General features: G+C 44.3%; 1 protein-coding gene across 3 annotated transcripts in view; it reads left to right on the forward strand.

The window, feature by feature from the left end:
• Positions 1-17,233, forward strand: part of BEAN1 (brain expressed associated with NEDD4 1) — a 28,777-nt gene that overhangs the window by 1,246 nt on the left and 10,298 nt on the right. For 2 of the 3 annotated variants that reach the window (XR_012727301.1, XM_075325876.1), the window contains exons 2-4: positions 216-342; positions 11,064-11,270; positions 13,838-13,964. Coding sequence is in view for 2 of the 3 variants with exons in the window: in XM_075325876.1 (XP_075181991.1) it covers positions 318-342; positions 11,064-11,270; positions 13,838-13,964 (359 nt within the window). In the remaining variant the exon portion in view is untranslated. Of the gene's footprint in view, positions 1-215; positions 523-11,063; positions 11,271-13,837; positions 13,965-17,233 lie in introns of all 3 variants that reach the window. The other variant, XM_075325877.1, reaches the window with a different exon arrangement.

Consider the following 17,233-nt stretch of genomic DNA (forward strand, 5'->3'; position numbering starts at 1 on the left):
ATAGATACACACAGGACCCTATATACCATGTAATGCGCATATATGACAAGGGGGGATTAGAAAATGTATAGCCCTATGTTGGCGGATGTCTTTGTGTATTTTTAGACTTTTTTTGGAATTTGGACCCTCTCAATAGGAATGGGCATCTGAAAACGTGGTCCCTGAACCATCTAAGTCCCTGATTTGTGTCCCATATTTGCTTTTTTTTCCCCCAGCTCTTCCCAGGAGCAGACAAAATCAGCCGGACGGAAAGAAGAAGACTCCTACCCCTGAGCCGCGGACCCCGAGTGACCCCACTGGCCCTCCTCATAGGTTACATGTCCATCAAGGTGACATGCACAAGTAGGTGCACGGATTCCAGCGGAGACCTCTCTGAATTTCTGTATATGTACCATGTATGTTGTAAATCTGGCCGAAAATAATGCACAGGCTGCAGGAAGAACTTTGCATCTTTTTTTGGTTTTGGTGCCCCCGTCAAGAAACCTGAGGTTCCGGCCCTGTGCACCTTAATGCTGTTTTCAGGTGGGTCCGAGTAACCTCCTCGCTCTATGTCCCTGTACACAAGGTGTGTGGCATGGCCCTAATGGTTGGTAAGATGCCCCTCTGGCTCTGGCTGTTATGACCTGCTGCAGATGTGAAGTATAGCCAGAAAGTAGCTTCTGAGAGCGTCCACGTGGGTCATGGCCTTCAGGTCAATAATATTCTTCATTTCCTACGAAAAACTCTCTATGGGGTTCAGGTCAAGTGACTGTGATGGCAACTCCAGAATCTATCCAGGACTCTTCTGAAATCAAGCATTGGTGGGTGGTGAGGTAGGCTGGAGATCATTGTTCTTTTGGAAGGTCCAATGACGCCCGAACTTCAGCTACTCACAGAATATATCAAGTTCTAATCCAGGATTTCCTGATACTTGACTGAATCCATCATGCTCTCCACACACAGCAATATTCCAGTACCAGAGGAAGCAAAACAGCCCCAGAGCATCAACGAACCACAGTCATGCTCCACTGTGGCTATCACCAAGCCTCCACCATGCTTAATTGTAGGGTTCATTGAGACTCCGCCATGCTTCACTGTGAACATCACTGAGCCACCGCCATGTTTCACTGTGAAGATCACTGAGCCACCGCCATACATCACTGTGAACATCACTGAGTCACTGCCATGCTTCACTGTAAGCGTTACAAAGCAACTGCCATGCTTCACTAGGCAGTGGCGTAACTAGAGTCCGATGGGCCCCAGTGCAAAGTTTGATCTGACCCCCTCCCATTTGGGCCATTGTAGCATTCAAAATCCTGTTTAAAGCATACGAGTTGCCCCTCATCCCCTTAATTGTGTCGTAATGACTCCCTCCCCCCATCCTATACTAATCTCACCCCATCCTATGCCACTTCCAGGTAAATATGTCCCCCATCCTGGTGTTTGACCTCATCCTGACTATATGCTGGTATATATGTCCCCATCATGACTCCATTATGGTATATATGTCCCCATCATTGCCCATCCTTGTATATATGTTCCCATCATGGGCCCATCCTGGTATACATGGCCCCATCATGTCCCCATCTTGGTATATACTGTATAGGGCCCCATCATGTCCCAATCCTGGTTTATATGACCCCATCATGGTATATATGGCCTCATCATATCCCAATCCTGGTATTTATAGCTTTATCATCTCCCCATCCTGGTATATATGGCCTCATCATGTCCCATACTGGTATATAGCCCCATCCTAGTATATGTCTCCATCTTTGCCACATCCTGGTATATAGCCTTATCCTGGTATATGTCCCAACATGTCCCCATCTTAATATATAGCCCCATCCTGATATATGTCCCAATCATGTCCCCATCCTGGTATACAGTATATGGCCATATCATGTCCCCATCCTGGTATATAGCCCCATCCTGGTATATAGCTTTGTCTTGGTATATAGCCCTATCATGTCCCCATCCTGGTATATAGCCCCATCCTGGTATATATAACCACATCATGTTCCCATTCTGGTATATAGCCACATCCTGGTATATATGGCCATATCATGTCCCCTTCCTGGTAAATAGCCCTATCCTGGTATAGCCCCATCCTGGTAACTATGAACCCCCAGCACGCTGCACACAGTAAAAAAAAAACGAAACAATTATACTCACCTTCCCATTGCTCTCCTGGTGTCCTCCTCCAGCGCTGGCAACTGACCAGCATGTAAGTGGTGCAGCACATGACATCAGTGTCATGCGCACCCACTTACAGTGTTGTCAGTTGTGCCGGCATAATATCTGCTACCCATGCCCAGGATTATGGTCATGGGGAGCAGTGAATATTCACAGACTTAATCGTCGGCTGGCACATCGCAGTGCAGGGACCCGACAGATCTCTGTGTTGTAAAGTATTTCAGCTGGATGCACACCCTTGGACGCAAATACTGCTGAAACAGGTGTTGGGCCCAGCGAGTCCCCTGTACTCCTGGGCCTAGTCGCAGTCTCGATCCCTTCCATCGCGGTTGCTACGTCCCTGACTGTAGGCATCACTGAGTTACTGCCATGCTTCACTGTAGCCACCATTGAGCCATGACCATGTTTCACTGTAGGCATCACTGAGTCACCGCCATGCTTCACTGTAGGCATCACTGAGTCACCACTATGCTTTACTGTACAGTAGACATCAAAGAGCTACTGCCATGCTTTACAGTATATACAGGCAGAGAAACGGGTCTATGCCGCGCTTAAAAACCACTGAGGGTTCATTTAAAGAAATTTTTAAATCAGTTCTGCCTCAGTGGTTTTTAAGCGCGGCATAGACCCGTTTCTCTACATGTATATATTTTTACCACGTATCCACGGGGCCGCTGCTTGAACCACGCGGACACTCACATGCGGTTTAAGGAGTTGTGACTGGCACAACCCCATCAGGTGAGTGTACCTATTTCTTCCTATTACCCCTGGTGTACCGGGTAAGACCCTATTGCGTCTTTCTGTCTCCCCACCTCTAGTATCTACTATGCTTTACAGTAGACATCGCCAAGCCAACACCATTATAGTTATCACCAAGTCACCACCATGTTTCACTGTAGACATCACCAAGTTACCACCATGCATTACTTTAGGCATCGCTGAGCCACTACCATGCTTGACAGTAAACATTATCGAGCCACTGCCATGCTTCACTGTAGGGTTTTTTGAGCCACTGCCATACTTCACTGTGAATATCACATACAGCCATACTTTACTATATGCACCACCATACTTCACTGCAGGGCTCAGCCAAACCACCGCCTTGCTTCACTGTAGGCATCATGAAACCACCACCTTGCTTCACTGTACTGTACATGTCACCAAACCAACACCATGCTTCACAGTAGGCATTACCAAACCACTGCCATTTTTCACTGTAGGCATCATGGAACCACTGCCAGGCTTCACTGTACGCATCACTGAGTCACCACCAAGATTTAAGGTAGGCATCACTGAGTCACCACCATGTTTCACTGTAGATATCACAAAACCACTACCAATCTGTACTTTAGGTGTCAGCAGACCACCACCATGTTTCACTGTAGGCATCACGAAACCACCGCCACGCTTCACTGTAGGCATCACTGAGTCACCACCATATTTCACTGTAGGTAATTGAGTTATCACTATCCTTTACTGTAAACATCACCGAGCCACTACCATGCTTTACTGTAGTCATCACCAAACCACTGCTATTCTTTACAGTAGACATCACCGAACCACGGCCATTCTTCACTGTAGGCATAATTGAACCACTGCCATGCTTCACTGTAGGCATAATTGAACCGCTGCCATGCTTCATTGTAGGCATCACTGAACCACTGCTATGCTTTACTGTAGGCATCACTGAAATACTGCTTTGCTTTAGAGACTTGCTGTAGACATCACCAAGCCACCAGCATACTTCACTGAAGACATCACTGAGCCACCACTATGCTTCACTGTAGGGTTCACCGAGCCACCTCCATGCTTCACTGTAGACATTAGTGAGCAACCACCATGCTTCACTCTAGACATCACTGAGCCACGATCATGCATCACTGTAGTAATCACCAAGCCACTGCCAGACATCACTGTAGGCATAACTAAGCCACCACCATGCTTCACAGTAGGCAGGGTGTTCTTTTATCATATACTTCATTCTTCATCCTCCAGACGGACTGCTAATTCATAGACTCAAAAAGTTTTAGCTTTATTTAATTACTCCCCAGAACAGAATCCCAAAACTTCATTGACTTATTTATATGGTTTTGAACATATTAGAGGCAACATTTGTTGTTTTGGCATCAGTTGAGGTTATGTACCTCATTGTGTGGAGCGAAATCTCAGTCCCTGCTGTAACCAAATTTTGTTGCAGGTCCTCTGCAGTCAGTTGAAGGTTTTTGACCACTGGACTCCTTAGGAATCTGGTAACAGCCGGTGACATTTTCCTCTTTTTTTCCCACATCTCAGTAGTGCAGTCGGTGTTCCTATGTGAACTCTGCTTCCAACTGTATACGTCACCACCATGTTTCACTCTAGCCATCACCATACTTCACTGTAGACATCACCAAGCCACTACTATGCTTCACTGTAGACATCATCGAACCACCACCATGCTTCACTGTAGGCATCACCGAGCCAACACTATGCTTCACTGTAGACATCACTCAGCCACCTCTATGCTTCACTGTAGACATCATCAAGCCACCACAATGCTTTACTGTAGACATCATCAAGCTACCACTATGCTTCACTGTAGACATCACTGAGCCACCACTATGCTTCACTGTGGACATCACTGAGCCACCACTATGCTTCACTGTAGACATCACCAAGCCACTACTATGCTTCACTGTAGACATCATTGAACCACCACCATGCTTCACTGTAGGCATCACCGAGCCACCACTATGCTTCACTGTAAACATCATCAAGCCACCACTATGCTTTACTGTAGACATCATCAAGCCACCACAATGCTTTACTGTAGACGTCATCAAGCCACCACTATGCTTCACTGTAGACATCACCGAGCCACCTCCATCCTTCATTGTAGACATCACTGAGCCACCTCCATGGTTCAATGTAGACATGCTTCACTGTAGACATCATCGAGCCACCTCCATGCTTCACTGTAGACATCACCGAGCCACCTCCATCCTTACTGTAGACATCACTGAGTCACCTCCATGCTTCACTGTAGGCATTACTAAGACACCACATTGCTTCACTGAGGTATGGTGGTGACTATAGGATCAAGTTGCGCCCTCTGCAGGAGAAATATAGTATTACATGATACCTATTTAAATGGGTGGCCAACCATGAATTATATGGACAGGATGAGACTTTACAAGAGGCTGTCCCTGTTATGATGTCTACATGTCTCTTATGGAAAAGAGTTGTCTTCTGGGGGAGAATATGATCATAGACAGGGTGAATCCTTCAATGTGACACTTGTAATAATGACGACGAGAACCCCCCCCCATTACTATGAGTAGACGAAGACACAATAAACAAGATGAATACCCCCAGTCTGACGTCGCCCGGCCCCCTCCTTCATCTACTCCATTGGGTTTCATTCTAAAACTTGTTTTGGAGCTTAATGGGATAATTCCCGGGGTGCAGAAAACGGCAAAAACCAGCAGATGCCAACTTATCCCTCCAAGGACTTCTAGCAAGAAAAGCTATTTTTTCACGTAATTAGTAGGGTAATAATATAATGGAATTAATTAATGGCAGCACTTAGCAGCTGGCAAGAAAAAAATTACAAGTGTAAAGGATTTGCATTATCTATGACTCGTAATGTCCAAGTGGGCTTATAAAATGAGAATAAATGGCTGAACAAGGGAAATAATTGCAGAGACAGAGACATTCCTGTAAAGAAAGAGTCGCTGCACACAAAGGAGCAAAAAGGCTCAACATGCGATGACATCACGGAGGGTTATGATGTCATCAAGTCATATCTGCTCATTGATTGGATGGCAGCTCCTTGACGCCCTAAAATATTCTATATGCTGATCCATACAACATTTTTTAGTTTTCAAAAAATGTTTGACAGTCGTTTCCTGTTTGGAAAAATACAAGGATGGGGCATGGTTAATTTTGACATGCCCAATCACTATTTCTGTAGGAATATAGTAGCTATTGAAGAAAATAAGGATTGGGCATGGTTAATTTTGACATGCCCAATCATTATTTCTATAGGAATGTAGCAGCTATTGAAGAAAATAAGGATACAGCATGGTTAATTTTGACATGCCCAATCATTATTTCTATAGGAATGTAGCAGCTGTTGAAGAAAATAAAGATTGGGCATGTCGAAATTAACCATGCCCTATTATTATTTCGTTACGAATGTAGCAGCTATTTAAGAAAATAAGGATAGGGCATGGTTAATTTAGACATGCCTAATCACTATTTCTGTAGGAATGGAGCAGCTATTGAGGAAAATAAGGATAGGGCATGGGTAATTTCGACATGCCCAATCATTATTTCGGTGGAAATGTAGCAGCTATTGAAGAAAATAACCATATGGCATGTTTAATGTCAATATGCCCAATCACTACTTCTGTAGGAATGTAGCAGCTATGGAGGAATATAAGGATATGGCATAGTTAATTTTGACATACCCAATCATTATTTCTGTAGGAATGTAGCAGCTATGGAGGAAAATAAGGATAGGGCATGGTTAATTTCGACATGCCCAATCATTATTTCATTAAGAATGTAGCAGCTATGGAGAAAAATAAGGATAGGGCATTGGTAACTTCGACACGCCCAATAACTATTTCTGTAGGAATGTATTAGCTATTGAAGAAAATAAGGATCGGGCATGGTTAATTTCGACATGCCCAATCACTATTTCTGTAGGAATGTAGCAGTTTTTGAGAAAAATAATGATAGTGCATGGTTAATTCCAATGGGGGTCCAGGAGTTTTAAATTGGACTTATCCCTAGAATTGACACCTGATTTCAGACTCTAATGCTTAGATTATTAAATAGATCTCTCTGCCCTGATGAGGCTGTTGTACTTACACATCAGAATGGCTGTATAATAATTAAAAAAAACAAAAAAACTTTCCCGTTTGTTATTAAAACAAATGTCTCTGGATTTTACAGCCATTCAAAAAAAAAAAAGAAAAGAAAAAAAAAGATTTTCAAAGTAAGTACACCTGTCTCATGGGGTCTAAAAAAAATCTATTTAATAATGTGAGCAATACCTTGTGAAATCTGGTTACAAATCCTATTTAAATTGCATATCTGTATTACAAATATTGTACGGGGAGGTATTACAAAATGCAAATTCTAAGCTCAATTAATTAATAAAAACTATCGTGATGATAATAATATTGTCTAATCTGCAAGCAGGATGTTATAGAGCCGGGTGAGCCAAGTTGATTGATATATAATTTTGTAGGTAAAGATTCAACACAACTTGAAAATCTGCTCTTTTTATGCTTGGGAGTCCAGTGGGCGGTACCAATCACTAGTAGGACCGCCCACTGGACTCTTAAACATAGAAAGTTGATTTTAATGGAAAAATACAAGTTATACTGAATCTTTACCTATGAAGTTATATATTAATCTGTTCAACTCTTCCGGCTCTGCGGATTGGGCTTCTTTTTTCCCAAAAATATAAATGTATTAAAGAATTATTAGACGAAAACTGAAACTTGTTATTGCATCAGCTGCTTTTTCACCCGCCATTTTTTGTGATTGAGTCCAAACAATTAAAGTTCAGCTCCATCTTTCGGACCTATCTTCCAGCTTAGATGCCGCTCCGAAGCTTAAACCATTATTATCTTTGGGAATGAATTGTTTCAAGTGGTTATCACCACGCTGGAAGGAGCAATTAAAAATATCCACCTCTGGTCAAAAATGAACTCTCAAGGTTCCTTGTAATCTCGCCGTGCCTGTCACTCAAAGATTTGATGGACACATTTCTCAATCGGAAAAGACAATCTTTATATAAAGCCTGAAGACGCTGCTCTGTAAGGAAACAGGTCCGAAAATAGAAATGGAGAAGAGCGCCCGAGAAGGGAGAGACTTAGGAGTCACTGAAGACACCTTGAGGACAATAGAAATATAGTTTTATATACAGGGTGGTCCAAACGTAGGTGGACAGTATATGTAATGGGGTTATCAAACATGGTGTAAAGTGAAACTGACTCAGTTGCCCTTAGCAACCAATCAGAATCCACCTTTCATTTTCCAAAGAGTCTGTGAAGAATGAAAAGTGGAATCTGATTGGTTGCTAAGGGCAACTGAGTCAGTTTCACTTTACACCATGTTTGATAACCCCATTACACATACTGTCCATTTACTTTTGGACCACCTTGTGTGTAAGTATATATATGTATATATATATAATATATATATACAGTGCCTACAAGTAGTATTCAACCCCCTGCAGATTTAGCAGGTTTGATAAGATGTAAATAAGTTAGAGCCTGCAAACTTCAAACAAGAACAGGATTTATTAACAGATGCATAAATCTTACAAACCAACAAGTTATGTTGCGCAGTTAAATTTAAATAAATTTTAAACATAAAAGTGTGGGTCAATTATTATTCAACCCCTAGGTTTAATATTTTGTGGAATAACCCTTGTTTGCAATTACAGCTAATAATCGTCTTTTATAAGACCTGATCAGGCCGGCACAGGTCTCTGGAGTTATCTTGGCCCACTCCTCCATGCAGATCTTCTCCAAGTTATCTAGGTTCTTTGGGTGTCTCATGTGGACTTTAATCTTGAGCTCCTTCAACAAGTTTTCAATTGGGTTAAGGTCAGGAGACTGACTAGGCCACTGCAACACCTTGATTTTTTCCCTCTTGAACCAGGCCTTGGTTTTCTTGGCTGTGTGCTTTGGGTCGTTGTCTTGTTGGAAGATGAAATGACGACCCATCTTAAGATCCTTGATGGAGGAGCGGAGGTTCTTGGCCAAAATCTCCAGGTAGGCCGTGCTATCCATCTTCCCATGGATGCGGACCAGATGGCCAGGCCCCTTGGCTGAGAAACAGCCCCACAGCATGATGCTGTCACCACCATGCTTGACTGTAGGGATGGTATTCTTGGGGTCGTATGCAGTGCCATCCAGTCTCCAAACGTCACGTGTGTGGTTGGCACCAAAGATCTCGATCTTGGTCTCATCAGACCAGAGAACCTTGAACCAGTCTGTCTCAGAGTCCTCCAAGTGATCATGAGCAAACTGTAGACGAGCCTTGACATGACGCTTTGAAAGTAAAGGTACCTTACGGGCTCGTCTGGAACGGAGACCATTGCGGTGGAGTACGTTACTTATGGTATTGACTGAAACCAATGTCCCCACTGCCATGAGATCTTCCCGGAGCTCCTTCCTTGTTGTCCTTGGGTTAGCCTTGAAGTGAAGCAGCAGAATCGCTGGCAGGAGCGGCGCGTGACCGCTCTATGCCGGCAGAACAAGCCGATAGTTAGCAACTACTTGCCTGCTCTACCCGGTCACAGACCACTCCTGCTTCACATCCACAGAGCAGCTCTTATTCTTCTGCTTTGTCCTGTTAAAGGGGCACGACTGCCAATGTCATGCTAAGTGATAGTTGGCTCCCTACAGTTAAGCAGCAGGGAGCCAGCCATAATCAGCATGACATTAAAGAGAAGGAGCTGCTCTGTTGACATGAAGCAGCAGAATCGCCGGCAGCAGCATTACAGGCCGGAAGATAGCAACTACCGGACCGCTCCTGCCGGCAATTCTGCTGCTTCACTTCCACAGAGCAGCTCCTTCTCTTCGGATCTATTCTGCCATGATCATGCTATTTGATAGCTGGCTTCCCGCAGTTAAGCAGCAGGGAACCACCTGTCAATCAGCATGATATCATCAGTCAGAAGAGAAGGAGCTGCTCTGTTGACGTGAAGCAGCAGAATCACCAGAAGCAGCGGCCCAGCAGGACAGGAAGTTAGCAACTACCTACCTGTTCTACCCAGTCAGGAACCGCTCCTGCCGGCAATTCTGCTGCTTTACTTCCACAGAGCAGCTCCTTCTCTTCTGATCTGTCCTGTCAACAGGTCGCGACTGCCATGGTCATGCTACTTGACAGCTGGCTTCCTGCAGTTAAGCATCAGGAAGCCACCTGTCAATCAACATGACATCATCAGCCAGGAGAGAAGGAGCTGCTCTGTTGACTTGAAGCAGCAGAATCGCTGGCAGCAGCGGTCCAGCAAGACAAGCCAGAAGTCAGCAACTACCTGCCTGTTCTACCTGGTCATGGACCACTCCTGCCGGTGATTCTGCTGCTTCACATCCACAGAGCAGCTCCTTCTCTCCTGCTCTGTCCTATTATCAGGGCACGACTGCTAACATCATGCTACTTGACAGTCGGCTCCCCGCAGTTAAGCAGTGGGGAGCCAGCTGTCAATCAGCATGACATTAGCAGTCAGAAGAGAAGGAGCTACTCTGTTGCCATGAAGCAGCAGAATCGCCGGCAGCTGCGGCTCAGCAGGACAGGCTGGAAGTTAGCAATTCTTAGACCCATGGTTAAAAAATAAAATAATCCTGGACAACCCCTTTAAATGTCCAGTGCTGAGTGAGACACCTGTTATTGTTACATTTAAAGGGTATGGTCACCTCTGCGGTATATTTTTATTTTTTTACTTTAATGCAGGTTTTTGGGGGCTAAAAATAATTTTAGCAATTGAGCTTCATTACAAAATTTGCTCCGTTTGGCCTGTACAGGCTCTTTTAGCTGGATGTAGATGGAGATAAAATTGAGAACTCTTTTATCCATCAGCTGATTTCTGACCACATCTAAGGGCAGGGTCCTTTGATGTGGTCATAATTCAGATGAGAGGGGCTCAGAAAAAGACAGACAAAAGAAATAGAAACTTTCCATTGGAAAAGCTCACTGACTGCTTCTCAGTTAACTCGTTCTGCTGCCATTAAACTGCAGGAAAACAAAAAGCTAAATGATGCAACATTTCTAATTAAACTTAATTTTTTTTAAGCCAAAATACACGCATTTAAGGAAAAAAAGTCTGAAAGGAGTCCATATTAAGGATCGTGAACTTCAACTATCTTCATGTTTTCCTGCAGAAATTCACGTAAACCAGAGTAACCCTCTCCCCGAGTATTTTGGGTACATCCGGAGCAGCCATGACCCTGCACTTCTGGTGTCCCCGCTGGTTGTGGCTGGGATCGTTATTGGACTGGTTCTCTTCCTCTCCTGTGTGACCATCATCATCGGAAGCCTGAGGAAGGATGGAAGAGAAAGAGACTGGCGCCTCGAGAACCCCAGCTACGGTGAGCTATACCATGTTAGTCGGAATGATGAGAAGATCGCCGATGTCAATGGTTTTTGGCCAACGTTGCGCCTCCAGGTGCACCTTTCCTCTTGGCATAACATATCCCGAGATGAGTGGTGCAGGATGACCAGCTTTGGAAAAACCACACATTTTCATGATACTCTGCCAAGAGATGTTTACGCTATATGTTTCAATAAGGGGTCACCCAATAATTTTATGTGAATTGCAGCCTGTCAAGAGCTTTTCTTATATGTACGTTTTAAAGGGGTTGTCCACATTTGGCCCTCTCATTGTGCACAGTGTATGCTGTCAGGATTCACCGGTGGCAGCGCAAATATGTGATGTGCATACTCCCGGCCACATTCCAACTAGACATGTATGGTCTTGCTCAATACATGTGAATTGAGTGAGGTCGCACAAGTCTAGTCGGAATGTGGACATAAGAATGTATATCGCATACTTGCGGTCACATGACCACCCAGTCTCTCTACCAGCACTGGATGATCTTGACAGTATGCACTGTGTGCACTGTGAGAGTGGCTGTCGACTTTCTGTCATGATGTGACTAGCATAGTAAGGGACAGGGAGTTCCTATACTGTCCTTCACACTAGGGGACCCTAGGCTATCCCTAACCTCTGGATTACCCCTAATGGTGGAGATGCTGGAGTCCCGTGCCTTACTATACTCCTGAGAAATACTACTCTAATACTCCCCAGGGAGGGATGGAGCAGGAATGCGAAACGAATAAGGACAGACAGGGGAGAACCAAAATTGAGTCTTGTGCGTTAATATTCTCCTGACCAGAACTAAACTGTTCATATCATTCATTGGGCAAGGACCGCTGCCAACAGTCCTGAATTTGCACGGACTGTGGTGATTTTTCACCTACAATCCTGGCAAATTTAGAACACACAATAGGGTGGGGTTATATATTAAGGATTCCAAACGCGGGTCGAGATATTTCCGTGGTGCGATTGTCATAATAGGACTATAGGATAGTGAGTGACAGGGACAGGGGGCTCCTATATTGTCCCTCATGCTAGGGTATCCCTAACCTCTGGATTACCCCTAATGGTGGAGATGCCAGAGTCCTGTGCCTTACTATTCTTCTCACCAGAACTAAACAGTTCCCCCTTTCCCCTCAGTGAAGAGGGGGCAGGAGTGTGATAGCAACACAGAAAGACAGACAGGGAAAAATCAAAACTCAGACACACCGCAACCTCACAGGAACACACAGTAAGAAATTAAAGAGAAAGGCAAGAGAAGTAAGGCAGCAACAAAAGGACAACAAGGGTTAACACCACAATCACTCACAGCAATAATGCACTTCAACCACCAGTAATTCTGGATAACAACACCTGGGAGTGAATGTTATTGGTTCCCTCACAGCATGTGATCAAAGAAGACTAACAAGCAGAGCAGCAGAGATTAACTCTTGCTAGCCTGCCTATGACCTACAAGTCTGTGGGTCGACACCTGAGTCACCCAGCACTGATCACAAACATCAGAGAAATTAGCAGTCTCTAGTCTCCACAGATCTTGACAGTTGGCGATGTTAATAAAAACCTCCTTGTGACACTTTCATGCCAAACCTGGACAACCCTTTTAAATTTACATAATTTAATATAATTGCCCTTAAAGAGTAACCATAGTTTTCACTATTATTTATTATATCATGAAAATGAATCTGGAATATACTTTATGAGACCAATCTGCTTCTTTCTCCTCCTGGACTGATCTTTCACTCATTAAAATCTGCAGTCAGTGAAGAAATATTTTCCCATTACTCAGATTGGAGGTAACAATTGGTGCTCATAAGGTTCTAGGAATAGGTGAGGAGGGAGGAGCTACAGGCACATCACATTTTCTGCAGTATTAGCTCCTCCCCTCTCCATAGAATCTTATGAGCACCAACTGTCATCTCCTAAGGTTTTAAGAATAGGGAAGGAGGGAGGAGCTACAGGCAGACAAAACATTCCACCGCACTAGCTCCTCCCCTCTCCATCAAATCTTATGAGCACCAACTGTCATCTCCTAAGGTTCTAAGAATAGGGGAGGAGGGAGGAGCTACAGGCAGACAAAACATTCCACACCACTAGCTCCTCCCCTCTCCATTGAATCTTATGAGCACCAACTGTCATCTCCTAAGGTTCTAAGAATAGGGGAGGAGGGAGGAGCTACAGGCAGACAAAACATTCCACACCACTAGCTCCTCCCCTCTCCATTGAATCTTATGAGCACCAACTGTCATCTCCCAAGGTTCTAAGAATAGGGGAGGAGGGAGGAGCTACAGGCAGACAAAACATTCCACACCACTAGCTCCTCCCCTCTCCATTGAATCTTATGAGCACCAACTGTCATCTCCTAAGGTTCTAAGAATAGGGGAGGAGGGAGGAGCTACAGGCAGACAAAACATTCCACACCACTAGCTCCTCCCCTCTCCATAGAGTCTTATGAGCACCAACTGTCATCTCCTATCTCAATAATGAGTGACATATCTTTGGAGTCTCTGAGTGACCTAAGTGGGCAACTATTTTTACTTTTTCTTATGCTTTTTTTTGCAGATGGGATCTCTTATGCAGCATCTTCCTTTGGAGACTTGAGGTCTGTCTGCACCGGCGACATTTCTCCAGCCTTAGAATATGGCTCTTACCTAGAGCTGAGCGTATCCTCCCCAGATTATCCGCCTTGGTAAGAAATATTTGCCAGTTTAATTCTAGAGACTTACAGTATATATGGCGCTAATCTCATTATATAGGGCCAATGATGAATGGTGTATACACCAATGGTAATTAAAGGGGTAAACACCATTATTTTTGTTTTCCTTAAATACATTTATTTGGACCTAAAAATCATTCTTACATTTCGGTTTCATTAAAAATTTTGCATCGTTTGGCTCTTTCGGGCCTTTTTTTTTTTTTTTTTAGTTACCCGTTCAACTTTGATGTGGTCTGTGGAATCAGCTAAGTGCAGCTCAGAAAAATACTAATAAAAGAATCATAAATTTTCCCATTAATGTCAGAATGAGCTCACTGACAGATTCTCAGTTAACTCATTCTGCAGCATGCAATATGGAGGCTATAGTAGGTGAAATACTGGTGTAGATTTTCCATATGAGCCCATTGGCTTTAAATTAGACATCTGCAAAATACCCACCGGATCTTCTGACTACTCTTGGCTAATAAAGTGTCCAAAATGACTGATGAGGACCGGCATGTTAATGGGGGCATCCTACATCAGACCGCAGACATAGATTGGAGCAGGTAGATACAGGAGACTAATTATTTAAAATACTTCTGACAAGTAACAAGTGTGGGCAATAAGAAAATCACACCTGAAACCAGAGAAAAAGGGGAGATGTTGACTCAGTCTTTGTATTGTTTGTCTGTGTGTGCCACACTAAGCATGGAGAACGAAAAGCGGAGAAGAGAACTGCCTGAGGACTTGAGAAACAAAATTGTTGGAAAATATACAAAATCTCAAGGTTACAGGTCCATCAACAGAGATCTTGATGTTCCTTTGTCCACGGTGCGCAACATAATCAAGAAGTTTACATGGCACTGTAAATAATCTCCCTGGATGTGGGCGGCAAAGAAAAATTAATGAAAGGCTGCAACGTAGGATAGTCCAAATGGTGGATAAGCCCTAATCAAGTTCCAAAGAGATTCAAGCCATCCTGCAGCTCAGGGGGCATCAGTGTCAGTGTAAACTATCTGTCCACATCTGAATGAAATGAAACGCTATGTGGGAGACCCAAGAGGACCTCACTGCTGACACAGAGACATAAAAAAGCAAAACGTAATTGAGTAACCAAATTCCTTCTTCCTAGTGTCTTGTGGCTAGATGAGACAAACACAGAGCTTTTTGGTAAAGCGCATTATTCTACTGGTTACTGAACACATAATGAGGCCTACAAAGAAAAGAAGACAGCACCTACAGTCACACATGGTGGAGGTCAGAGAAGTTTTGGGGTTGTTTTGCAGCCTCTGGCAGTGGGGGCCCTGACTGTGTGCAAGGTATCATGAAATCTGAAGATACCAAAGGACTTTGGGTGGCAATGTAGTGCCCAGTGTCAGAAACACTTTCGGCCATGACTCTATGTCCTATTAAAAGAATGAATGGAGTCCCCGTGTGGCCGGTATTCGAGCGCACATCTGCTTTATTTCATGTGAAATAGATGAGGACAGATGAGACGCTCAGACGGGAGAGCTTTTTTTGCTCTTCACGGCGAATTTACTTCCAGTTAGGAGGTTACAGGATTTATTATAGGAGGGATTATGATGATTGGGTGCAGCGGTCACATTAACCTAATGATGGCATGAATGGAGAAACATGATGACCTTAATAGATGTAATCATCGCTGCAATGTACGCTGCTTGCTGGAGTAATCATTCTTTGGCTCACCTGTCTCAGTGGCCGACGTCCGGCTCCTTAATGCTGCTCTGTCTGCTATGTGTATCTCTCCTAGTAATATGGGCTGGATGTGAGGTCTGTGTGTCTCTCCCAGTAATATAGGCTGGATGTGAGGTCTTTGCATCTCTCCCAGTAATATAGGCTGGATGTGAGCTCTGTGTGTCTCTCCCAGTAATATAGGCTGGATGTGAGCTCTGTGTGTCTCTCCCAGTAATATAGGCTGGATGTGAGATCTGTGTGTCTCTCCCAGTACTATAGGCTGAATGTGAGGTCTGTGTCTCTCCCAGTAATATAGGCTGGATGTGAGCTCTGTGTGTCTCTCCCAGTAATATAGGCTGGATGTGAGGTCTGTGTGTCTCTCCCAGTAATATAGGCTGGATGTGAGGTCTTTGCATCTCTCCCAGTAATATAGGCTGGATGTGAGCTCTGTGTGTCTCTCCCAGTAATACAGGCTGGATGTGAGCTCTGTGTGTCTCTCCCAGTAATATAGGCTGGATGTGAGATCTGTGTGTCTCTCCCAGTAATATAGGCTGAATGTGAGGTCTGTGTCTCTCCCAGTAATATAGGCTGGATGTGAGCTCTGTGTGTCTCTCCCAGTAATATAGGCTGGATGTGAGGTCTGTGTGTCTCTCCCAGTAATATAGGTTGGATGTGAGCTCTGAGTGTCTCTCCCAGTAATATAGGCTTGATGTGAGGTCTGTGCATCTCTCCCAGTAATATAGGCTGGATGTGAGGTCTGTGTGTCTCCCCAATAATATAGGCTGGGTGTGAGATCTGTGTATCTCTCCCAGTAATATAGGCTGGATGTGAGGTCTGTGTGTCTCTCCCAGTAATATAGGCTGGATGTGAGTTCTGTGTGTCTCTCCCAGTAATATAGGCTGGGTGTGAGATCTGTGTGTCTCTCCCAGTAATATAGGCTGGATGTGAGGTCTGTGCGTTTCTCCCAGTAATATAGGCTGGATGTGAGCTCTGTGTGTCTCTCCTAGTAATATAGGCTGGATGTGAGGTCTGTGTGTCTCTCCCAGTAATATAGGCTGGATGTGAGGTCTGTGTCTGTCCCAGTAATATAGGCTGGATGTGAGGTCTGTGTGTCTCCCAGTAATATAGGCTGGATGTGAGCTATGTGTGTCTCTCCTAGTAATATAGGCTGGATGTGAGCTATGTGTCTCTCCCAGTAATATAGGCTGGATGTGAGGTCTGTGTGTTTCTCCCAGTAATATAGGCTGGATCTGAGCTCTGTGCCTCTCTCCCAGTAATATAGGCTGGATGTGAGGTCTGTGTGTCTCCCAGTAATATAGGCTGGATGTGAGGTCTGTGTGTCTCTCCCAGTAATGTAGGCTGGATGTGAGCTCTGTGTATCTCTCCCAGTAATGTAGGCTGGATGTGAGCTATGTGTGTCTCTCCCAGTAATATAGGCTGGATGTGAGCTCTGTGTATCTCTCCCAGTAATGTAGGCTGGATGTGAGCTATGTGTGTCTCTCCCAGTAATATAGGCTGGATGTGAGGTCTGTGTGTCTCTCCCAGTAATATAGGCTGGATGTGAGCTA

The sequence above is a fragment of the Anomaloglossus baeobatrachus genome, chromosome 10 (assembly GCF_048569485.1).
Source record: "Anomaloglossus baeobatrachus isolate aAnoBae1 chromosome 10, aAnoBae1.hap1, whole genome shotgun sequence".
Lineage (NCBI taxonomy): Eukaryota > Metazoa > Chordata > Amphibia > Anura > Aromobatidae > Anomaloglossus > Anomaloglossus baeobatrachus.